Here is a 25,559-nt window from a genome sequence, read left to right as displayed (position 1 = left end):
ACCCATCTGCCTCCAGCTCTGATTTTATGAGCATTAGTGCACATTAATAACTACTCAATTTATAAAAACAATTATAAGTGTTAAATACTGAAATATTTTCAGGGGTAACAGGTAGAAACGATCCCCTTGCTGGAGTTAGTTTTACTTTGTTATTTTTTCCTCTGCAAAAAAGTGGCTAAATACCACTAAAAGTAACAAAGTTACCTGCATATATATATAGCACCTTTTATATCTAAAGGAAAGCAAGGATTGCTTCACATTATTGAAGATGTTATCTGAGACAAGCTATCTCAGCATATTCTACAACCAATGGTATTTTCTAAAATTCTTCACATTTCTTGCCCATCAGTACAGCTTTGTGTAGCAAATCTATTCTGTATCTGACAGATCTATCCTACACCTTCGTAGAAAGATATATCCTACCACATCATAAACTGTTGCGCCACAGCTTGCAAACAGCTCTGTGCTAATAGTTCRCTACAGCATTTTTCCACCTATTAACATTTGATTAACAGTCATCCTCAGAACAGCTGCCATAGTTATACAGCAACTCGTCACAGCAATTCAGTCTAATTCAGTCCCTAAAAAAACCTGCTGGAGTAGAGTAAAGGCACTGACACTGTCCAAATGTAGAGCATATACACTGGAAGAATATAAGCAGAATACAGTAAAAACAAGCACGTAGCTCTAGTAGCAGCATAACTAGCACAGGCAGGCTACTACAAGTTTGTATTTTCAAATCATTAAGCTAAGTGGATTTCCTGTATGTGATTTTTTTTTTTATTTTGTTTTTAAAGAAACAGATGTGTTCCCAGCACCCCTTCTGAGGGAAAGACTGCTATATGAAGGTTTTCCTATTTTTTTTTTCCATGAAACTCTGCAGAAGTATGTCATCTTCGAAACATTTGCTTTTTGTTGAAATCAGCCAGGTGGGGTATATCAAAGTAGGAAGGACAGGAACTGAACAAAACARAAAAAGAGAGAATATACACAGCATGATCCCCAAATCCATGTTTCCTTAAGAAAACAGACTAAAAACAGCCTAACTGTTTAGAATTGCTGTGATCCTTCTGTTCTGTTTGGCTACTTGGTCTTCTCCGATACATCAGATAAATCTGTTATGTTCTGTATTTTTGAGCAAGTGGGTTTAAGTACATTGTACTGTTTATTGCACTGACTACTGTTACTATCTTGATCAGTACAAAGTTTCAATGATGAAAGACTTCGCCGGAAAGCGCAGAACTGGAAAATCAGGTCAAATAACATTTTTCATCTAAAGCAAGTTAGGGTATGTAAAGTTATAGGTAATTGGTCAAATAGTTTTAACTTAAGTGCCCTAGAAGCAAGAATCACAGACAGGGCCAAAGAACTGTAAGAGTCTTTAGAAAAATCAATGTAATGGATCATAATTTATTACTGCAAAGATCAAATACTTCCTTTACACGTGTCTAGTATGTATTGATTTAGGATTAGATCCTGAGAGAAAGAACTTCTAAACTATTAATTTTAGCCTTCAAACTTCCTACGCTATTTCTCCAGCATTGTTACAACTCAAGTATTCTGCCAAAAAACAATTTCACTTTTGGCCAAATGAAGAGATGATCAGTCCTGTAAAACAGCTTACCTCTTCATTGATGTCAATAACGTCCCCCAGTTTGAGTTCCAGCTCGTCCTCATTCTGCGGGATGTATTCAAACTGCACTTTGCACTGGCGCTTCTTGGACCCTGAGAGAAGGGAAATCACAAAAAAAAGAACACGTAAAAAGAACTAATTTTTCTATACTTGACTCTCCAGAAGATCAAATTTGGACTGGAACACCTGGAAATCATCAGAAAAAGTAGGTCTTGTGTCTGTTTTTCCAGTTTGCTTGTGTTACTCAAACTAGGTAGCTATACCACAGAGGCAGCTTGAAAAAAACCTGTTTCCCACACCACCAATTACAAATGAGTAAACACTCCGCTGCCGATTACCAACATGCTATAAAAAACACGGTGACATAAGCAAGTCAGATAAGCCCCCAGTCCAATGATTTTCAAGCTATTTCCTGACTGAAACCTGCAAAATCGCAACAGCAGCCCGTTACAGCGTTAGCACTTGCTCGAAAGAGYCTGCAAATTTGAGACTCCAATGTTTAAGCATCCCCCAAAAAATAACAAACGTTTTATTCTGCCCAACACCAAAAGCCTTTCTGCCCTGTAACAAAGATCTTGCTAACTACAGGTCTGGGGTAATGTTAACATTTGCTTTGCTCAGATTTCAAAATCCAAATTTATTTCATCCAAGAATGCAAAAAAATCCCTTTTCCCAGTGCCAGTATGGAGCCTGGAAATTAAATCTATACTTCAATTAGCAGTGTTTCCACAGAGGCAAAATTAAAATAAATAGCAAATCAACAGACTGTTTGCCACAAATCATTAAAACTGTGCAGACATTAAAGACATGATGACACACTGATGGGGGAAACATTCAACCGGCTTCTAACAGCAACAGCCTCAGCAGCCGCATGTGTGTGAACCTCAGATTACGCAGCTACCCTACACGTATCATACTGGAGTGATGTTACTCCTGAACTCTGAACGTTTTTCGGCTTTTCTTCTTCAAACTAAGACCATCCCTTCCAGGCCTTTTTCAGAACAGAACAGCCAGCAAACTTYTGAAGGCAACCATCATCTTGAGCTCCATGCACACTCCATAGCTACTCCTTATCCCTCCCCCAAAACAACCTGCCGCCAAGTTTCAGTGAAAAAATGAACCAAAAGCTTGATATAGATCACATTTGCTTCTTTAAGTGGTAACGCTACGGCAGCTGTATAATTTCTGTACTCCCTCTTACACTTTGCACTCCATCCATTCTCAAACTTGAGCAATTAAGATTAGCTGGGTGAAAACACGACAAACACAGATACTGCCTCTGAATTTGTTCCTTGTCTAATTACAGTACTGTTGGAAGTCCAAAATCAGAAGTTTAGAGACTGCTACACCCAATGTTCTCAGTACGGAACAAGYCAGATATCTGAGTAATATTCAGCATCTAAAATTGCTGAGACAGGGCTCACCTAACTAAGAAGCGTTTTCCTACCTGCTAATATATCACCTCTGCTCTGAGGACAAAAAAAGCAGTAATCAAATAAAGCAAAAATATTATAAAGGTCTATGGGTTATCTCTATTGACATGTCATTTCCCCACATAACACGCCCTCCCAGTTACTCTACTGAAATTCATTATCAGTCAAGAAGGATTATTAGTTTAACAGTTGAAATAAATGGTCCACTGGCCTTTACTACCTCCTATTGCCCTTTCAGGGCTCCTCCTTTGAATGGCAGGCTTAGGGTTGTCTTTACACCTGCTCCGTATCGCTTTTACTTGTCTAAGCTAGAGTAAGCAAGCAAAAATTCAAGGTGGCTGCACATGCTTCCCTACCTCAGAGAGGGCAGACAAATTGATAATCAGAAAAAAAGACAAATTAAACTGTCACTTGGCCATTTGGGATACAAAAGGAAGGCTGAAATTAGATGTATTGTAATGTTATTTTTTTAGGGAATGGGGGGGGRAAAAAAAGAGAAAAGAAAAAACAGATGCATGTCACATCTAGAAGTAGCTCTCACTGAAGTCTTTTTCAGTTATATCCATTTTAGGAAGTAGAGTTTTCCAGTTTTGGAAAGTCCTTAGATTAACATAGGAAATTAACTGATCAGGTCAAAAACCAATCCTTCTGCTTCATATAGTCGAGTGGAACCGTTAGACTGGCAGCCCCAGAGCAATTCATCTGTTTCCAGAACAACTTGTCTCTCATCAGGTTTTGTTTGCTTTGTGCAGGGTAAACCAAATTAAGCCCTTCATTATCACAAGTTAGTGCACCTTCTATATTTTGATTTTCCTGAATAAATGCAGCAGTCTAACTCATAGGAATATTGCAAGCAGCTTATTCACCTGATATAAAATGCCTGAATTCAATGAGAACTGCATGGGGAAACAACACATGGGACCTCCTAGGTAGATAAAACCTAAGACACCACACACGGGAAACTTGCTGTTATTCTTAAAGATGCTTAACTTTGTTTTTAACACTGTAAACCTCATTTTGCCAAGTTAGAACTAGAAACCGAAAGATGACTAAAGCATTAAAAACCTTTTGAGGGGAGTAAGCGATTGCCCAGGCAAAGAGGCTAAGAACAAAAAGGATCTGCAGAAGCTCTTTAAATAGTCTTCCAGGAAAGAGGGAACAGCTAGTAAAATGGAAATGCAAGATCATGGTTATGCCAATTAAACTGCTCTGTGGGTTTTTTTTTCCATTTTGTTTTTAAAAACATGTATTGCTTTAAGGAAGGTGCTTGAATTCTATTTTCTTCCAGGAGAATGAGGATGGCCACAGAGCTGCAGTGTCTGAGATCAAATTGTAACTCCTACCCTGGCCAGGGCCACCTAGAAATCAACACAAGGAAGAGAAAATTGTTGAAAGACATGATTGTTCAAAGGTTAGGGAGACCAGAAGGCGTATGAGGATATGCGGAACTGGTATCAGATCAAAATGACTCCCTTTTGGAACCTGGTTGCACTACACTAGCAAAAGCATTAATCTTTAAGATTAGATTTTCAAAAGCCTGTTGATGCAAGCATCTAACTGGCACATACATGCCATCACCAATAAACGTATACAGAACACATTCACAAAAAAGTTATTTTGAAGATAAGGTCATTAGCAGCCCAGAAGAGGGCTTTGACAAACTTGTAAATCTGGTGGTCCCATTTTAGGGCTTTAAAAGACAGCTAGGGGCCCTTCTCCTTTTATGAGCAATAACTCAGAGTGTAAACATACCAAAAACAGTTAGTTACGAAGTTTTAAAAAACAACAAGCTTTAATCATAAACGCCTGCAATTCATTGTAATAGAGATGAAGCCAGACTAATTTAGAGGAATCTCTCTTTTGAGACTGAGACATCTAAATACAGATCACAAGTCAGTTTTCCAGATAAAGCAAGTACTAAGTTTTCTGCTCTGTGTTTTAGCCAGCTTGACTTAAACACCGGCATCACAACCTAGGAACTACAGATATGGAGACACAGAAGTCTCCACTACTGACTATCCTGGGGTTAAATTTACAKTCAAAGGAAGACTTCCACCACCTTTTCTTAGGCATCACCAAATCTGCTCCTCCAACTTCGCCTTGTTTCACACTACAAGCAAACTTCCTAAACAAGAGAAATCTAAGCTAGACAGTAACAGTACTTCCTCATCACAAAGCCMTGTACTTCTAGCAAGACTTTTCTAGTCAGAAGAAACAACCCCAGAAAGTTTTTTAATTATCATGAAGAGGCCTTCGGTTCTCATTCAGGTACTTCACAATACAAACACAGCCCAGGTGAAGTCATAGAAAACAACTGAAAGGGACTGTTGCTCTGTGCTGATCAAAAAAAATAATAATAAAAAAAAAATCAAGGTAATATGCTCTGGAATCTAGAAGGGGTCTAAAATTCTGCTCCTTACTGTTGCTKTCATTAAGAACTACATACAAGCTTTGCATGCATTTGGGGCAGAATTTGGCTTAGAATGTAAAATATCTCTTATGTCTCTAGCTTTCTGTACAGACTTAAAACTAAGTTAGGCATTAAGCAATTAATGTTTTATTTAAAAAAAATTACACTTCAGCAGCTTATGCAATTGAAGGAATTGGAAAGACTACATACTCTTCTTGAAGCTTTTAGATGGGGGATGAGGCTGAAATCCTCCTGCTGGAAGCCCATAGGTGCTCATACGCTGCACAAGACTTGCTACATTGCCAGATTTCTCCCTCCTGACTGGTAGAACGTCATCCTTGGGTTCTACATCCTTCTTAACTTCCTGAAACAAGAGATTTAAAAGACTGAGAGGCCATTTAAATTACCCAAAATGTCACAGTGTTTTTAATGAGCCACTCTATAGCCTACCAGATTTCAGTTGCACTTACCATTTGGTGTATAATGACATGTAATACTCAACACACACGGCATCCTGCATCTAAATATACTAAAGGCCTTTATAAATATGAACCTTCCACACAATTTGTTAGGAAACAGGCAAGCTAATGTGCCAAGAAAACTTAAACAGAGGCAGTGTTTTAGTCATCTACTCCAATCCTAAGTAGCTTTGAGCCCAGAAAAGTCACAATTAACACAACTTTGAAGTCATGGCTTATATAAAAAASATTTTAAAAATTGTAAGAATACAACCTCAATTACAGATCCATGGTGTAGGGTACTAAATAAAAATCAATATTCTAGTACATAAATCTTTAACAACAGATCATCTCTGCCTCAGAAAGCTCAAGTGATGTTTACAGGCAAGATGTAATGGTACTACTGCTGGAAGATATGACTGGAAAAGACAACAAGATACATAAAACAAGTGGGAGTAGGGGGGAGGGTGCAGGAAGAAAATAACAGAAACCATAATATTTCTGCTGTTTCCCTACCGGTTACAATGTTAATACCTTAATTTAGAAGGAATGTGCTAATGAAGACACAGAAGCCTATAAATAAGAAAGCATCAGTTCTTGACAAAAGAGGCCATATATTCAGCAGTTATTCTACTGCATTAGCTCATTAAATGAGACTCTACCTGAGAATGAATACTCTGAAATTGGGGGGGGGGAGGAGGAAGTCACTTAACATAAGAAATTACCCATCGAGCTAGACCACTGGTCCATCCAGTCAGAATACTGCTCCCAACAGTGGCAGTATGAGATGCTATTTAGAGAGAGCAAGCATGCAATCCTAAGTGCTTTCTGCTGTCTTTTCCTCTCATATTCCCCGAGCACCCATAAAGGTTTCATTAGGAAAGTACATCCCGCCCATTCCCTTTAACATCTGCCAGTAAATTTGTCTAATCCCTTTTTAAACCCCTGATCCCACCTGCCTCCATAGCTGCCTTTGGCAATAAATTCCAGATATTCACTCCCTACTGTGTAAAGAAGTTTCTCTCTCTCTGTTTTAAACTGATGCCTCAACTAGTCCAAGTCCCTCCTGCTTGGTTTTGGTATTATGGAATTTGGGGAGCTGCTATTCTGCATCCAATTTAGCACTTCCTTCATGGTTGTGTAAACCTTGCTTATATCCCCCCTCGGCCTCATTCTCTCAGCTGAAGAGCTCCAGCCTTGTTAGTCCTGATCTCACAAGGCAGCTGCTCCATCCCCTTAATCATTTAGCTGTCTTGTTCCTAATAGCCTTCCTGATGAGGCCCAGCATCCTGCTGGCTTTGGGGGCTGTCATTGCCAGTGGAACTGATGATTTTAAAGAACTGAAAAATGACAAAACCAAAATATTCATGAGCTGATGCTCAGCTTGGAACTGGCAGTTGCATGTAGGTATGTTATAGATTACCTTTCCTTCCATACATTAACCAGCATTTATCTACCTGCAAGCTCATCTGCCACCTTTTTGATCACTCAGTTCCTTGCCATCATCATCCAAACTACTGGAAAGAGTTTAATGACATTCACAAAAGTGCAGATTCCATGGTTAAATCCCTTCTCCAGCTCACTGAAGATGCTGCTGAATAAAACTGGCACCAGGGCCCATTCCTGAAGGATCCCACCGCAGACTCTTCTCTATCCTGAGAAGTCCTTTGCTTCTTAATCTTGAACACCACCTTTCAGTCCATAAAAGGGTTTTTGCTTTAATCTCATTTCTTGAAGTTCACTTCTTCAATAAGTTGATGTAAAACTCTGTCAAAGACTTTCTGAGAATCTGAGTGTATTATGTCCACTGGATCTCATTTATCTGTATGTTACCAACCCCCTCAAAGCTCCGTAGCATTCCCACTAGCTACTCTGATAGAAACAGCCACCACAGCTGGATAAAATCTTGAGGAAAGTAGATATCCATTGTGAAAGTCTGTTACATAAATAATTACTTTGCACCTTTCTGTGACCCACTTCAGAACAATTCTTGCATCCATCACCAATAGCCACTGGTCAGCGACGCCACTAGTCATTTCAGCTACTTCAACGGAATATTTAATACTATTCAGAAACAGAGATTGTACAACATATATACTAACTGATATCCACTGAATGCTTAAATATGAGCTCTCAGACAAGAAAACCATGTGCATCTCTGAAATGCTAAAAATATTAGAAACGTATTTGCCAGGATTTATCCGATGCTTTTTAGAACATGAAAACCCAGGCTACTGACTGAAACTGTTCCGCTGGAAAACTCAACAGGCCCAGAAAGCTACTGAAGCTTTCAAAACATACCAACCAAGTCAAGCAATCTAAGGCACCTTCCTGTTTCCCAAGAGGACAGAGAAGAGCAGAATAAGCAGGGCCCACAGAACGAGTTATTCCTCCCACTCATTTACATTACATAAAGGATCCTTTCAAAAAACAAGCAAGCAGTTCCTAATGTTTTTCTCCCCGATTCATTGAGCCCTCTTCTCTTGATCAGCCTGTTCTACAGAAGCCTCACCTTCCAAGTCAAAAAAAGCTCCAGAAAAGCAAAGTACTATGACTATTTCCCTTTCAAATGGGCATTACAAATAAAGATTTTGTCATTCTTGGGCTATCAATCTTTTTTTTTTTGGGGGGGGGGGCAGTTGCTTGAAAGTCTGATAAGCTATTTAAAGTTGGCTGTAGTTAAAAAGCTTACCACCCAAAAAAGTCCCCTATCTAGCTGCCTTACTAACAAGGCCATTCTGCTCTGCTGAAAAAACATAGTGTCACTTGAGAACTAGCCTAGAGTAGATCTGTCTATGGATTTTTAAGATAAAAATCTTACACTATGGAACTTAAATAACCTCCAAAACTTCCAGCTGCTCCAAAAATTAAAAGTTTCTCCATTTAACTGATTTTTCAATCATAAGGCTCTCCTATGAAGGAGCCTGTTACAGACTCCTTTCTCCAGGTCTGCACTAATGCTGTACTTCACACGCAACCTCAGAAGCGGGTGCTGTAATAACTTTGAAACATGCTTCATAAGCAGCATGAAGAAAGCAAAAGGGAGATGGGGAAGACATACACATGCAGCCTGGCCAAAAATATGACCTACTTTAAATAAAAGACTGCTTCCAAGTGCTAGAAGAGGCTTTAAGATAAGCCACACCTTTATCAGTAATTTGAGGTCAACAGACAACATACTTTAAAGTCCAATAGTAATACTACACCCAAAGTAATTGGTAGGTTATAAACAATAGGAAACAATTTGAGACAAAAGCAGTGGCAACAAAAGATCAAGACCCAAAACGGAAAGGAGGAATGCTTGAACCTTTTAATACCTGGGTTCAGTCGGTAATTGAAGCAGTCACAGGAAGGAAATATTCAAATACAAACATAAAAAGACTACCAATGGCAAATACAACAACAGAAAATACAGGGGAATTAGATTTTAAAAGAGATATAAAAGAATTCTGTGAGCAGATACATGAGGAAAATCTTGAGGATACATTCAAAGATTAAGGATTTATTGATGAAGAATTCCATTAGCAGAAACCAGAATGAATGATCAGACACTGGCAGAGACTGGTATTATAAGACCCCGGTTAAGATATGACAATTGAACACTTCAATATGCAGATAGACAAGGACTTCCCAGAGAAACTAAACCAAGATATATAAAAGGAAAGAGGCAGCAAGGGAAAGACCAGGATGATTATGGGATAAAGACAGGTGCAGAGCTGCAAACCAATATGAAAAGATTTGCAACGAATAGACATCTGTGAAAGAGTGATTTATGTCAACCATGCTCGAATCAAAGACAACGGATAGTAATATTTTACTTAATGCATTAGAATACACATTGTAATCATAACATCAAGTAAAACTGGTTTGCAACCAAGGACAGTGGCAGGTGATAAATCTAGTTTTGGCAAGAATACTACAAAAGAATGAGTTAATAAACAGCGTATGGATAAGCCAAAAACTTTTCTCAATATTTAACCTACCGCCTTTGGAACTTCCACGTAAAGCTAGCACTATCTTTTTGTTAAAGAGGAACTGCAGCATTAATTATCCTTCCCCAGGGCATTAAAAACTACATTAAAGCCAAGGTAAAACAAATGTAGGAATCCCTCATTTCCAGGCCTGCGTTTGGCCCACTATTCCACAAACCTGTATTTCATATCAGTCCTCTGATGGCAGGAAATTGCTCTAGATTCATTTGCAAAAGCACGCTTCAGGATCCTCTAGGATACTTCCCAACCACCATTTCCAGGTATTTCATCTTGAACATCATTGCTATGACTCTCTGACCTTTCGAACGTGCAAAGATTTTACAAAGGGAAATCATTGCTAACCAAGACATATCACAGTTCGGATCTCTGGAAACTGACTCTAATAATTTATTCAAATGTCAAAGGTCCCTATCAAGTCTGCAATACTTAAGTCTCTGCCAAAACAGCTGGCTTGAGTTTAAGTTGTTGGAAAACACTGCACAAAAGTCTAACGTCTGCATCCAAACTACAGATAAAAAGTCTCAGTTATCATTATATCTAACCTGAAATTCCAAAATTCCTGTTCATTCACTTTGGAACAAGTAAGGTTTTGGGTTTGCGGTTTAAGTTAGATCTGTCCATCTAGACTTACAGACTCGGAGCTTGTGTTATGACAATACCAATAAAAAGTTTCCAGGATACTGGACTGGTCAGCTTGTTATGAGATGAGGCCACCACTATTTGCCAGCCAGCAAAAACAAAACAGAAATCTGACATTAGCTGCAGCTGGAAATTTTAATATTTCTATTATGCCAGGCCACCACAATAAAAGGCTTGTCAGCTTTTCCATCAGCAACACAGATTTTATGAATTTATGATTTGGCAGTACAAGTTCACTACACATTGTTATCTTGGCATGAAACACTCAAATCATAAGTAACCACCCACACTTTCTGTTGCAAACTATAGCTCTGGTCATTAAGGTTTACAACTTTTATATAATCGCCATTAAATGCATATTTCACAACACTTTCACAAAATATGAAATCACTACCAGGGTGTTATTTTAAAAATGTGTATAATTCTCACACAATAGAGGAAAAGAGATCAGCAGTGACACCCGAGAGGACCTGTCCCAGTCTAACAATTCCTCAGGAAAAAACAAAACAAAACAAAACAAAACCTCAAGATCATCTGGGTACATCAAAATGTAAAACAAGAATTTATTCCTTGCTGCTTTAACATGCACAAGATCTAACATGTCTATGTTCATCTATAACCTCACGATGCTCATTAAATAAACAAGCAGACAGTCCTGACCTACTCTGTAAGCGAGCCAGCAGCCTTCCCACTGTTAGCTAAAATGGGAAGAGGAGGATCCTCCTTACCTCCTGTAGCAGAAGCACAGAACGTTAAAAATCAATTGGACAATCTGGTGATAGAGGAACCAGATCAGATTGTCTGAAGGAACAAGAACGGGAYAGATGCTCGTAAGTACGAAGTCTACTCCTGCATTACAAGGCAGAGAGAAGTTAGTTATCGAATTAACCTAAATCCTTAGCTAGAATCTTCGAACATAAAAGATTTTAATTCTCCTATGTCATTATACCAAAAACAACCATCTTTAGACTTTTTACRTCATTTCCATTGTATAACTGTAATAAATGTCAACTTGTACAAAAACTACCTATTCTACATACATTTGTGTTATTGGCTGATCATATTTCAAAATGAGATCTCCAATGGTCTCAATATCCAAGGAGGCTGAGATGAGAAATACATAAAGGTAAACATCTGAGTCTGAACACATGATTTTCTCAGCTCTTTTCTTCCCCACCAGAACAGCAGTAACAGCATTGTCCATTCATGAATTAAGTTTGTGATTCATACTTTACTGGGCAGAAAAAAAGGAAGTCAGAATTAAACCTGCCACTCAATTTTAGAGGAAAAGGAAGAGTTGGAAGCTTGCAATAAATCTACAAGCAATAGAGTTTTGTTTATATAAGCTTCTCTCTCCACCTTAGAGCCTGCAAAACACTTTTCACCAAAAAAACAAACAAAAGTGCATGCATTTTATGTGTGTGTGTATATATATATAATACACACACACACACACATATATTATATATATATGAAATATATTGTTGCATACAGATATAATGTTGCCAGCAAAAACTCTTTTCAGGTACAATTAAAAATTATGGTTCCTGGAATACAAAAATCTTCCTATATCTAATTATTCAAGCACCCTTTAACTCTGAAATAATTTAAAATGTGTATTTGTTTAGGTTCTTAGTAGAAGAAGGCATGAGACAGCTTGAACAGCTTCTGCCTATTCAAATCTAAGTCACTAAGTCCTTTAATTTTGCCTGTCAGTGCCCCTTCGAATAGCAATTTCATTCCCTCCTTGAACAGAAAATAAGTTGTCACATCCTGAATGCAGGCATCCACAGAACACAAAAACGGAAATATTTAATAAGGGCAAGTAGAGAAAAATGAATAATCTGCAACTATCCACATTTATCCTGTTCGTTTATCATATTTGCCATGAATTAAAGCCATGGAACAAGACAATTTATCAACAAAATTAGATAAAATGCTAGCTGAACTCTTTCCACGGAGCACATTCGCGTTTGCAGTAATTCCCATCTCCTGACAACACAGCTCAGATGGCAGACGTCACAAGGAGCCCATCAACACCTCAAAGGATTAAAAGTTATTCTTCAAAACAGAAATAAATCACTTCAAAGATGGAACTAGTTAGAGTCCCCTGAAGCAGCATGCAGAGTTGACTACAGCCTTCACTTTTGTTCAGCAAAACAAATTACTTCGTGGGCTGTTTAGGAGTTTAACATCACGCGGGTTAATGTTTTGCCCCGATTTAGGTCTGGACAAGGAAAGTTCATCTCTACGGTGGGAAGGTAGAAGCGGACTTGGAATTTCAGAGTTCGCTACATATGTTACTCTGGATACCTATAAAGCTCATGCAAAACAAGGGCCAAAACAGATCCTGATCTGAGCTCTTACTAAGCCTCTTGAGCTTTACAAATATTAGAAACTTGTAACATCTAAGCATCTTAAATTTTTGCAAACATTAAAAAACTTTTTCCATTTGCTTCTATCAAAGACTCAAGCCCAGATCCAGAAAAACACTGCAGTCTAATCACTAGTGCAACCGACAGTAAATAATCTCAAAATTAACAGGATTAATTAGAGGAGGCAGAAATTTTTAGGTCAGTGCTGCCCCCCCCACTTAATTAAAAAATAAATAAATCTTGAAGTATTTTTAAAAATAACATCCAAGTGATATTTTATAGGGCTGCCACATTTATTTGCAGCCAAATAAAAACATCTTAAAATGTTAATTGCATTTCTTTTCCATTCTGCTTGCTCAGACATACGAAAATTTGATTTTCATTTCTTGCAATTGTTTTATAGGCTAGTTATTAAAGTCCTGCAAACAGCTAGTCGTAAAATAGCGCCTTAGATCAATGAAACCAGGCATGCGGCAGAGGGCAAGACACTGATTCAGCTTCTGCAGAATTCAGTATTTAAATCAAGCAATACTGCAAAGGAAGACAGGGAAAGACACATTTCCTTCCCTTCTCCCAGTTAAGTGTCTGTATGCTGGTCCAGACCAATTAACCACCACAGGTCCACTCTGATGTTTAACTGAGGACATCATCCCTTGCTCATTCTCACTATCATCGTTGCTCCGTGTATTCTGACGGCAGAATATAACTTTCTTCTAGCTGTGCATCCCTCTTCAAAGGCATCCAGCTTTCTCCGTTCCCTGTCCCACCTTCAGTACTTAACTCAGGGCCACTTCCTCCCAAAGCGGAGGCCAAAAAAAAGTCCCTGCAAGTCCCTTTGCAGCTCTTGCCTAAGATACAAAGATCATGCATTTTATGCATCTTGCTGGATCAGGACTAAGAATGTAATCACAAAAGTGCAAGTTTTAAAATCCCACCTCTTATCATTGTTTAAAAAAACTAGTTTTGAAAATTAATTTCATCAAAACTTCACACAATAACTAACATTTTTAACGAAAAATGAGTCTTGCTTTCTGCTCATGTTTCATAAGAGATGACAAAGAGCATCCACCCATCGTCATCACTGGTTTGACAGCATAGTACAGCAAGTCCAAAGCTAACACACACATATATATCCACACCAAAGTAAGATTTTTAGGAAGCGGAAAATATCCGAAAAGCTTTTCAGACCTAGAAATCATTTAGCACATTCAATTTTGATAACAGTTCCAAATACTGAACTCAATGTTCAAGGAAGCAAGACACGTTAAAAATAAATTTAACACTGAAAAAGTTACAGTACATATCAGGTAGCTTCCCCTGCAAAACAATGACGCTTTCAAAAAACTCACAAGTGATCCAACGGTTGCAAGACCACAGGCTATAAGAACTACCCTCATGCAAATTTTTGAGTTTCAAATTTGCAAGTATTATTACCCTGACCTAAATTTTCTAATCCTTCCCAGGACTATCATAAATTAAACTGTAAGAAATCCATCCCCTCCATTCAGCTTTATAGGAGAAAGTAACAGAACAAATTTAATATTAGCAGTGTTGGGTGTAAACATGTGCTGATTTACTATACAGGTAAAAAAGTACTAAAAACATCATTCTGGGGTTCACATACAGAGAACTTGAGATTCCCAGGATATAACAAACATTACATATATTAATTGGAGTAACAGACCTCTTTGGTATTATTACATAAGCTAATTACAGAGTACATATTTATGGGACTACTTTAGACTTCTGTACATAGAAAAGGTCTAAACTTAAACATGTTTTCTGCAAATGTCTAGTCAATTATTTCTGACTGTGACGTTGTCCGCATTTTGTGGAGTTTACTTAAGGATGGTTGCAAATGCCATCTGATGCAACGTACTCCTGGCTTATGTGCCTACAGTAGCGAATGGCTACCTTCCTACAGGGCTGTAAAACCAAGTCATAAAATTATGCACAACCAGGTTTAAAAAATAGATGAGGAAAGACAAAAGAGCAGATGGTTTCATGTGGTTTAAAAAAAAAATAACAGTTTACATATAATTTTTTACCTTTTCATACTAGCTTGCGCACAAAACATTACATCCGAGCTGAGCAGCACTACAGATATCCAAGAGTATGCAGAGTGACAACAGAACAAAGTCACAAGCAGACACGACATCTAGAAAAGCAAGAGGAGCACGTACAATCAAGAAACGTTGATTACTCAAATGAGAGAGAATAATTAGCATACTAAGCAGTATTCACACAAATGAGTCATCACATTTTATCCGGTCTTCCTTAGGAACAATACCTCAAGTTCCCTTCTTCTCAATACTGTCTCCTGATGCAAAATTTAGGAGCACTTCCACGAACTAATCATGCTCTTTGTAACACAGCATTTTAAAATACTAAAAATAAAATAAGTGCTAGTGTTTTCTTCATTCAATGTTCACATTCAGCCACAGAAGAATTCAAGATGTTGTAGATTTTTATTCTTAAAATGAAACACCACTTTTTCAAATGCAAACTACAGCCTCCTTTACAGGTGCTATTTTAAACATTTTGAAAGCGCAGGTGCCTGCTTAGAATTGGAAAGCACCATCATTTCGCCACATGTTCTGCACTTAAACAGTTAACGTTTGACAAAAGCATCTGTAACGTTTCAGATCTAATAGTCCACCAAGATAAGCAAAAGCAATTCATATACCCAGACATCTTTCTTATGCAAGTTCTTCATAATTCACATAGCTATACTGCCTTGGAATATGAAGTTCTTCATACATGTGACACCAATAATTAACACCAGCTAGACAACAAAATTCCAGTGTGGACACAGTTATGGTACTACGAGACTGTATCTGCTTAGCTTATTCCGTTCGTAACCCAACACAACTACCCCGGGAGACGCACTGCTTTCACCAAGGTGCCTACGAACAGCTGTGCCGGCACGACCGTGTCAGCAACGGTAGCTCTAGGGCATAGACAAAGCCCCACTGTAAATTCAAAAAACCCTCAGCACTGTTTTTTCACTCTTCACATTAGATAGGTTAGTTTACAGGGGGGATTTGCAGGGTCAAGGCCTGACTGGTATAAACCCAAGTAGTTAATCCAGTGATCTGCTTAAAAAGTCACAGCAGCAGGGATAATTCACAGCGAGCTCCGAATCCTAACGAAAACTCTTGCTGCCTTATGTGAATTCTTCYGTCCGCTGAAGGGGCCAATATCTTCAGCTGTTTCTTAAAAGATTCCCATCATACAGAAGCCTCACCCAGGTCATTTAGCCTGATGCTCAGGTTAGGAGAAACCTGTTTCACTGTTTATTCAGAAAGGCCAAAATAGACGGATAGTCGAGAACCGTGTCTCATCCCATAAACACCGGATTCCTCATCACTGCTCCCACGAGTTCCCTATATACACCAATCGATGGGATTAATGTGAAAGGAGCTTACGCAGCCACACGTGGGCCCTCCTCCAGAGCAAAGAGCAGTGCTACTACCCAGGCTCACCCGTGAAGAGTGCACTCTCCGGTGGGACTATTTTCTCCAAAAGCCAGAAGAAAACCAGCACAAATGATGGCACCATGGTATCAGAGACAAGCAATAGGACTAAAAGAATCAGCACAAACTCTTAATCTTACTCCTTGCCAGGACAAAAATAGCCAGCTTATACCCATATTTTCTCTAATATAATCAGCACTAAAACCAATGTTACTTGATCCGGCTTTCAACCTTCCTTATTATCTTTGTTTTTGAAAAACGAAAGTGCCACCTTCAATTGCTTTGAACGTTGCTTTGAAGAGCTGACTACCTCTCTTAATGGGAAGCTAACAAAACCTCAAAGCTCCTGAGTTTCACGTCCTTGTGCAACCCATTTCCAGACCAGTTTCCTCAACTCAGCAACAAAACAACAGAAGCCGCCATATAAACCAAAGTCTCAGTTGACCAATAAGATCAATAAATCCCTGTATATCTAATTTTCTTCAAGCATTACTTGCATTCCAAGAGTTCAGACAGTATAGTGACAGAACAGGAAATAAAACATACAGCCTAGTGTAAGACCCAGCAGAACAGCAAATCCAAAAATTCAGGAAATAAATATGTATTTTATTCTATTACAGTGCAGGTATCTCATTCTCTTCAAACTAGATGCACATCTTGGCATCAGAGGTTAAGTTAGGTGCAGAAACACRGAAAAACCCTTTTAATCCCCTTGTCAAATCCCAAACTGAGATTTTAGACAGACTGGCTTGCTTGTTTGCATGTTCTTTACTTATTTTTTGTTTCTGTGCAAGACAGGACTGTATAATATAGACTGAATCACACCCCTTCCACTGTGGCAACAGTTAGCTCTGCCAGTAATAACATAGGGGACAATCATATCAGCAAAATTGTTCTTCCCTAAAAATGGAAAAGTCCCTTTACGGTATACTGCTCTGCTTCCTTATAAACAGAGAGAGTGGCTTATTTTTTATACATTAAGTGCAAAAACTTATACTGTTAAACTGTTTTTTAATTAATGTTTTATTATATTAAAGTGCAACTAGATTAGAGTTCTTATAAAGCAATCCAGTAAAGGTCGACATTATCTAGTCCATAATCCCTCGATTCCATACTTCCTGTTTAAAGTTCCGAGTGAGGCCAATTTTCTGTTTTTAAAAGGGAATTACAGAAGACACTACATTTGAAAGAGTTGTCAGCCAACACTTCYCTCATCGGTTAACAGCATGCTCTGTACTGACAGCCCAACAGCAGCAAGAACAAAGCTAAGAGGCACTAAGAAAGTAGGTTAGTTGCGTTAATACTGTAACTTTTTCAGCGAAAAAGTTTGGTTCTGGGGGGCTTTCTGCAGGAGGAGGGGGGTTTGGTTTTGGTTTTAACTAGACAGAGAACACAAAGACCAGGAAGTTGTACATGAAATTTAGCCCTAAAAACAATCATCCCTTTTTAAACAAGTTCTTCAGGCAAGCACCGCAGTTGACTAAAATTCTCAGGTGCTTCAATAAATTGCAGAAGAGTAGCCAATCTAAATCGAAAACAAATAACTTTGTTATATGAACAACTGAGGCCAAGAATTTACAAAGTATATTAAATAAAATCTAAAAATTGTATTGCAGCCAGAAATTATTAAATCCATGCTTATTGCCCTGAAACTCAGTTTGCAATATTTGATTTTAAAAACATACAGAAAATAAACTTACCTCTTCCAAGGACATATTTGCCCGAACACACCCAGCGTTATGTTTTTTTTATTTAGGGGGAGGAAGAAAAATGTCGTAGCGAGCAAAGTTCACATATTAACCTGCAAAGGATCCAGGCTCTGTACTAAGCCAGCAGGAGCAGCTGAGCACACCTGTGCTGGCAGAGTTTTCTCTGAACCAGATCTGTCGCAGATACTTCCTCCGCCGAGCGAGTGACTAAAGAGAAACGGTGCATATCCAAAACATACTAGCAGAAGTATGCCAGTCTGTACACCAGAAAGCCACCTAAGCCTATCCGGAAACTGTTCTACCTTATCCGATGAAAACTATTAATCTGTGGCTCCTCCCTCACTCAAGTTACTGCCTTGAGTTTACAATCCAAAGTTTCACTACTGTGAAAAAACAGACTCGTGATGCAGCTAAATACAAAGCTAAGACAGCAGTGGTGGAAGTAAAATTTACAACTTTAAAATCTGAAATACCTTATCAGCTACAAACAGACAAAAAGTCTTTAAAAACAAGCAGAAGAATCGACACCAAATCGTCACTTCAAGCTTACGAACTAACACAAGAGTTAGCTGGATAGCAAACAAAGCTATTTAAAAAAACAACCACACTCACCCCACTACAAAAACCAACTTGCTCTCTCAAAAAAAATCTGCACTTTCCATTCAACTGCATTACTGCACTGCTTTAACCCGTATTGGAAATTAATGTCTTTCTACATTTTACACAGTGATGAATTTTAAAAAGGAAAAGCCACTGTCAAAGAAAACAATAGAAGTCTGCTACGCTTCCGATGTTAAGAGTGTCCTTTCAGGAATTCATGAAGTTGCCTATCTTCTATTGCCCACATAGGAAGAAGAAAGAATGATGAAATAATGTCAGGAGCAAGACTTTCAATTCAAATATTACACCATCCACCAGAACGCGTATACACACAGAGTCCAAATGAGAATTTTAATCCAAACTCATTGATAAAATCGGAAAGCTTTCACCTGCAGAGGAACTATATAACACCAAGAGAAGAATGCAGTCTGTATTAACAAGACATGTAAAAACCAGGAGCAGAAAACAAAGAATGCAAAAGTTGCATTTTGTTATAAGTCAAGCAGGAAAAACAACAAAAGTTCCCAAAATACTCTAAAATCCAACTTCACACTACAGGAAAATAAATAAATAAACAAATGACTATTACTGAAATGTGAATTCAAGTAAATTAGCTTCAAAAGGGGGCATTATAATTGTATCCATCTTTTTCAACTATTTTATTTATTTATTTATTTATTTATTTTAACAACTATGAAGTCACTACAAGCTTCTCCACCACATTTGAGCTCTCATTTCAGGACAGCTTTGAACATCCCTCCCCTCCCATCCTTTAAAATACCTTCCGCTTCCCGACCCCATGACACTGTCATGCCGTTATTATCCCAGTGCCCTGGCGTTATAGGAAGTCTCGCTTTCCTTAGCTGGGTCTATCTGTTCCCTTTCTTATTAACTCATAATAAGACGGAAGCAATTCAGCACCAAGAGCTGTGTCTTTTGGCATACTCTCTCTCAGGCCATTCTTCAACCTGTCAAAGTGGTAGGCCTGCAGCAAATGCCCAATCCCAGCTGGCACCAGTAGCCAGGCACCACCTACCTCCTCTCCTTCTTCAGGATATTAACCTCAACAGCGCAAAAGATTCGGGTAGAAGCCAAAGAGAAATTGAAAGAAGTCCTGCTAACAGCACATGTTACAAGGTACCAAGCAGCAGTATCACATCAGCATCCTCCAGGAGCTTCCATACATTCCCTTCTGTAAATGAGCACTTCAAATTAAGGTAGTATTTAGCTCACCTACTTGTTCGTGCAACAAAATAACCTTAATACATCTCTGAAAAAAATTTCGGCTTCCTGACAAAGCAAAGAACCAGCTACTACCACTACATAGCCTTCATAAAACTTTTTTTTTTTTTGCGCAATATTTACAATTCAGAAAAATTAAGACATCATCCAAAAGCTATTTCCTATAAGTCTAATTCGAAAAGAAGTTGATGGCACTCAGACTTAAAACAGAAAAGCTGCATTTGTCTGATCCAAAGTTAAAGAATGTGGAATGGCATAAAAATGCCAGTAAATCCTATGTACTACCAAAGCCCAGAATGCGGGAACAAAACAGCACTGTGGTCTGCTGTAGCTGTGATGATACAGTCAGAATCTGGGGCATCCAACACATCAAAAAGGCATGCAGCCATAATCCTCCTATTGACATTTTGGTTGTCCTTCAAACAGGCAAGAAGCAGCCGTAAGTTGCCTGGCAGCCAAGGACAGTTTGCAGCTGCCACCAGGCAACAGGATCTTTTCCTGCAATCGGACACGATTAATAAGAGACRAACTAACAAAACTAACAATCACCAAATAGTCTGGAATTACTGCCCCCCCCAAATGCTTTTGCAGTTGTTTGATGGAAACCAAGGACTTCTTTTAAAGAATTATTTGATACTTCTCTAAACACATCTAACATTTGAAAACAAAGAAAACGCGTCCATCTTTGCCCAGTTTAATCTGTCTTATAATTGTACTCTTAAATATTTTATAAAGCAAAAGGCCAGACAAATTCAGTGGAAAACATGCACTCTTTCAACAAATATTAACGCATTTCAGATCAGCAGAGATTGAACTTTACCACCCAAATTCTGAATGGACAGCTTATATACTGGCCTCAATTAAATTCTTCATAGGCTAGTGCGTATATCACAGAAAAAAAGTTATCTGTGTAACAGGTTCAGGCCAGATCTCCATGTGATGCATGAAGTAACATACAGAAAAGGAGAATAAGGAGAACTGGGCAGAAAGACATAAAAATTAGAGTCCCAGAATCTCACATTACAATGTGTAAACCTGGTGCTACTCTTCCTCTGTCCCCGCTATTTGCTGTCTCCAGTCAGGTTCTTCACTGATCTAACCTGGGAGATCCATCCCACGTTGCCTTCCCCTTGAGCGACAGCAGGATATTTTGGCACCTGGACCAAGCTCATCCCAGGTTTCCCCAATCCTCCTAGCTTCGTTTCTTTACAGTTGTTTCCTACTCACTGCATCACCCAGACCTCAAGTCTCCTTCCCCTTCTGTGCGAGCCACAAAGAGTCAGTAATATTTGTCCCTCTTCAGCATTCTTCTCGGAGGCACAGACACCCCCAACTCACTGTTTTGCTGTTACTCTCAACCCTACATCCCCTTGCAGGAGCTTTACTACTCAGAGCAGAAGTCTCCCTAAGACCGCAACTAGCTTTCCATGAGAGGTCCAGAGGACACATAAGCAAGCAGCTCATTTAGAGCTTCAACAACTATTAGGTGAGGCAGCTAAGGAGTAAATCCATTTCTCAAAAGGACCTTCCTTGTTCACGATACCAAAGTACAATTTTGCTTCAGTTTATTTCCATCTTCTTACTGCAGTTCACTGACCCCTTAAGTGTGTTAACACAGCATTGCACAAGGCCAAGCTGTCAGCTGGATGACTAAAGTTTAGTTTTGTGGGCTTGACATTTGTAGCAGTTTGGTCACATAATCAAAAGGGTCACAAAGAAAATCTGGACTTTCATTTCCGCAACAGTTAAGGTTTTTCCATAGTCTAATCACTGCAAGACAGATTATTCAACCTACGCATGCAGTCTTAAATAAAAAATTCACCAAGTCAACCTCACAATTGAGCACTAAAGGTCTGTACCAGGAAGGCAAGTTAGCCTGCATAGTTGCCCACCAAACAATAAAGCAAAGAGATTTTCTTCTACTACAAAACTTCCTTTTCACTTCTCCAAATTCCTAAGCTTTCTAGAAAACTCAAGTCTCTTGTAATTCAGAAAATCTGATCTTCCTTACAAATATCAAAAAGTTGTAGAGTTAAAACTACCTGGAGCTGAGATACAAAGATTTTTCAGCATAGAAACAATTTAACTCAAAGACTGCGAAAGCCACCCTGCAACAGCAGAAGGACAAGAAAACATCCAACAAATTTAGTTTGTAACACAAAAGCAAGCCAACCCTGATCCTTCTTTGCTGTTCAGTATAAAGATGGCCTGGCGACACAAGAAGAGCTATGTCTGATACTTTCTTGCATTCAATCAAGTATACCATCAATAMAATAGCAGCATAAAAACACCACTTATGGTAAAATTAAGTTACTATTTATAAAGGGCTCTAAACCTAAAGCAGATTTTGAGCTAAACTACAAAGTGCAAACAAGTTAAAAATACTAGACAAGTGAAAGGCATTCTTATAAATTCCTCCTTTGTAAAAGACCCTCACTGCGAAACAACTGGATTATTTCCAATAGAACTGTTTTAAAAGACAAATTTGATTCTCTCAGCAGTAAATCAAAAGCAGGCATTTTTTTTGCTTTTTTCAACAAGTTGAGCAGAAAAATTGTCAAATTTAATGTAAGCAAGTATAAAAAAAAATTTGTAGCATACTGGACGAGTTTCCATTTGGTTTTCAAAAATATCAAAACATCACAGTAAAATGAAACAGAATTCTGTTTTGTAAAGAAATAGTTTTACTTCAAAGAGACAGGAATCATATCTAAATTCTCTGTAATCGTGCTTTAGGGAAATTAAACTATGGAATCCTGGAAAGGTATTCAAAAAGATTATAAGGCATATAAAAGAAGTGTAATATCACAACATCACTTGCATAGTTTAGGAATATCTGGCAGCTCAAGCASATGCCAAATTTCTTAAGTTCTTCACGGAAGAGCATACCTAGATACTTTGCAGACTTCTTTATTGTAACTAATCCTCCTACCTAGAAATAGCTACATGCTCAATACTAGATTTATAAAATTACACAGAAAACAGGAAAAATGTGGAAGCTGCAAACAGGAACTTTAAAATTAGGCACTTACCTCCCCCTCCAAGTACATACAATAAATATAAAAGCTTAAATAAAAGGCTTAGAAGCAATTTCACAGTGGTAGACAGTCGTCATTAGTCACACAGCAATGAGCCAAATCTAGATCCCAGAAAAGAGGTCATATTCAAAGAGAAGATGACTTTAATCCGAAGCACACACTATGCTGCAGCCCAGAGGACTACTTACACACCCTTTCCTTTTCAGACGTTTCTTCCTGACGCAGGGTTAGCCTGTTCAGGAAATCAAACTAGCTGAAAAACAACCTGACTTCATAGTTAGCTTTCAGCTGGACCCATTCCCTGACCTGGGCTTTTGCAAGGCCACACAGGAGGCAGCGCCAGCACTGAGCGGTCAAGGAAAGCAAGAGCAGGATTGCACCTTCCAGGAGAACAGCTTTAACCCAGATTGAAGTGACCACATAACCACAGCTTGAGGATGCAGTTTTTCATTATAGCTGAGCTGACTGATCCATGACCCCACTTTCCCAGCTCTCCCTTGACCTGATGTCTTTTATAGGTGTAGATTTTTTTTTTTTTTAAATCAGTTTATCTCACTAAAGCAGGTCACCATGGCTACAGWCAACTGCTAGCGCACTGAAGCGCTATCAAGGAGACACGATACAGACCAAAAGAAATGCTTAAGTGAATATAAACAGCACAACTTAAGAAAAAAACCCTTTCAAACACATACTAAAGAAAATAAGTCAATTAAAAGGTCTTCCGGTTAAAATGCAACAACAACAAAAAMAMCTCATCTTGTTACAAATACAACTTATATGTAATTCTAACCATTTCAATAATAGACTACTGTATGATTCCAGTAAAAAAAAGTCAATGCAGAACTCACCTTCACAAAATTGTCAGGGAACATGCCCCTTTTGCCATTTAGCTCCCCTTCTAACCATCCTTCTTCTTCTAATTTTTTCACATTCCTGATGATTTCCCCAACTCGAATCGTTAACTCATCGTCATGCACTGCATCATAGTCATACTCCACGATATAGTCCACTGAAGAAGAAAGAAAAAAACACAGTGAATGTAATTCAGACATGTGATAATATACAACTTCAAAGYCACGCAAATACAAAAAGGCAGACCTAAGAACAAATGCTACATTTCTCTTATAACAGTACTTATTTGTGAATTGTACAGTTCTCAAGAGGGAAAAACCAGTGGAAAGGGACTTGGACAAACTCATCTATTAGAATAATGCTAGCAAAATTACCCAGGATTTTTTTTGTTGGCAAGGTTTGGGGTTGGGAGGGGGGGCAGTGGAAAAGGAGTGTTAACTCCCAGCCCAAGACTTTACTCACTATGAACCACCGCCTACATGAGAAGYATTTGTCATTAAATGCATATTTGGGGTATCAGAGAGTAAGGTTCAAATTCTACATGTATGGTACGTACATACAACGCCTTATTAATTCTCAGATTTGCATCTGCTATTATGTTTGCAAAAGAGAAGCAGTTAAGTACAAAATACTCTTGTAACTTTGATCCAAGAAATTTATTACAGCCTGAACAAGCGTCTGATTGACAGTATCAAACTCCTTAATTTGCACACACATTCAGAAGGCACCCTCCTCCAGATTCATCTGGTTTTGTATGAAGAAAACTATGCAAGCAAGATTTAATTTGGACATAATTATGTTTACTCAGCGAAGCATGGCAATATATTTACATATTTGTGCACCTGTTGCACAACATCCATGAGAGATCCATGAGAGTTGCTTACTTAAGGCTTGTTTGGCAATAAAGACTCATTTGCTCATCAAGAAATTCTGTTTATGCCAGGAATTTCCACAAACCTGCAGTAAACAAATAACCTTCCCTTCCACTCAAATCCAGTCAGGACAACCAGGCAATACAAAACCTAGGGAAGTTGTCACTGAAGCCTCCAACTCTTCCGCAGATCACAGCATACGTGCACGAAGAGGAGAGCGTAACAGAGTTAAAAGATGGATATCCTGAACAGCTGAAGAGGTTTCTTCCCAGATTCCTCCCCGTTCTATCAGTGCATAATAACATCCATCGATTAACTCACAAATAAGAAATCAAATACAAGAAAGTATTTTTCCTGGTACTGAACTTACAAATTCGTTAAAATTTATAGTTCTTAGCTACAGACAGTTTTACCAAAAGCGCTGCTGAATGCATTTTCCAACATAACATTTATCCTTTTGCTGCCAACACACGAAGTCTGAAAATCCTTGCTAAAAAACAGAACTACATGATGGTGCCACGAATACAACAGCAGCTAGAATGATCTGTTCTGGCAAGCTATTTTCTGAATACACCCATTAACAGAGGAGACAGTCAAATATAAACATGAAAACTTAGCTTTTTTTTTTTTTTGCCTTTTTCTCCCTTTAACTAATTTTTTTTGTTTTGTTTTTAGAGATAGAATATTTAACTCTTCTTCATTACGAACAGAAGTCATCACCATAGTTACCTGTTCACAATACAAACTTTGGAACTCCTATCGTACACATTTTTATAGTGTATACATTTATTTTTGCCAAATATATTCTCTAAACTTGCTTCGAAGCATCA

The 25,559-nt window shown here is 38.4% G+C and overlaps 1 protein-coding gene across 1 annotated transcript in view; it reads right to left on the bottom strand.

Annotated features, from left to right (window-relative positions):
- CD2AP (CD2 associated protein) overlaps positions 1-24,854 on the bottom strand; it is a gene marked incomplete at its 5' end in the record, with an annotated part of 60,819 nt that extends 35,965 nt beyond the window's left edge. Inside the window, 4 exons of the mRNA XM_026059388.1 lie at positions 1,625-1,725; positions 5,687-5,840; positions 23,854-24,014; positions 24,815-24,854. Of these exons, the coding sequence (XP_025915173.1) occupies positions 1,625-1,725; positions 5,687-5,840; positions 23,854-24,014; positions 24,815-24,854 (456 nt within the window). The remainder of the gene's footprint in view (positions 1-1,624; positions 1,726-5,686; positions 5,841-23,853; positions 24,015-24,814) is intronic.
- Positions 24,855-25,559: the final 705 nt, after the last annotated feature.

The sequence above is a fragment of the Apteryx rowi genome, unplaced genomic scaffold (genome assembly GCF_003343035.1).
Source record: "Apteryx rowi isolate R43461 unplaced genomic scaffold, aptRow1 scaffold_157, whole genome shotgun sequence".
Taxonomy (NCBI): domain Eukaryota; kingdom Metazoa; phylum Chordata; class Aves; order Apterygiformes; family Apterygidae; genus Apteryx; species Apteryx rowi.
This window is presented reverse-complemented; position numbering and strand designations above follow the sequence as displayed.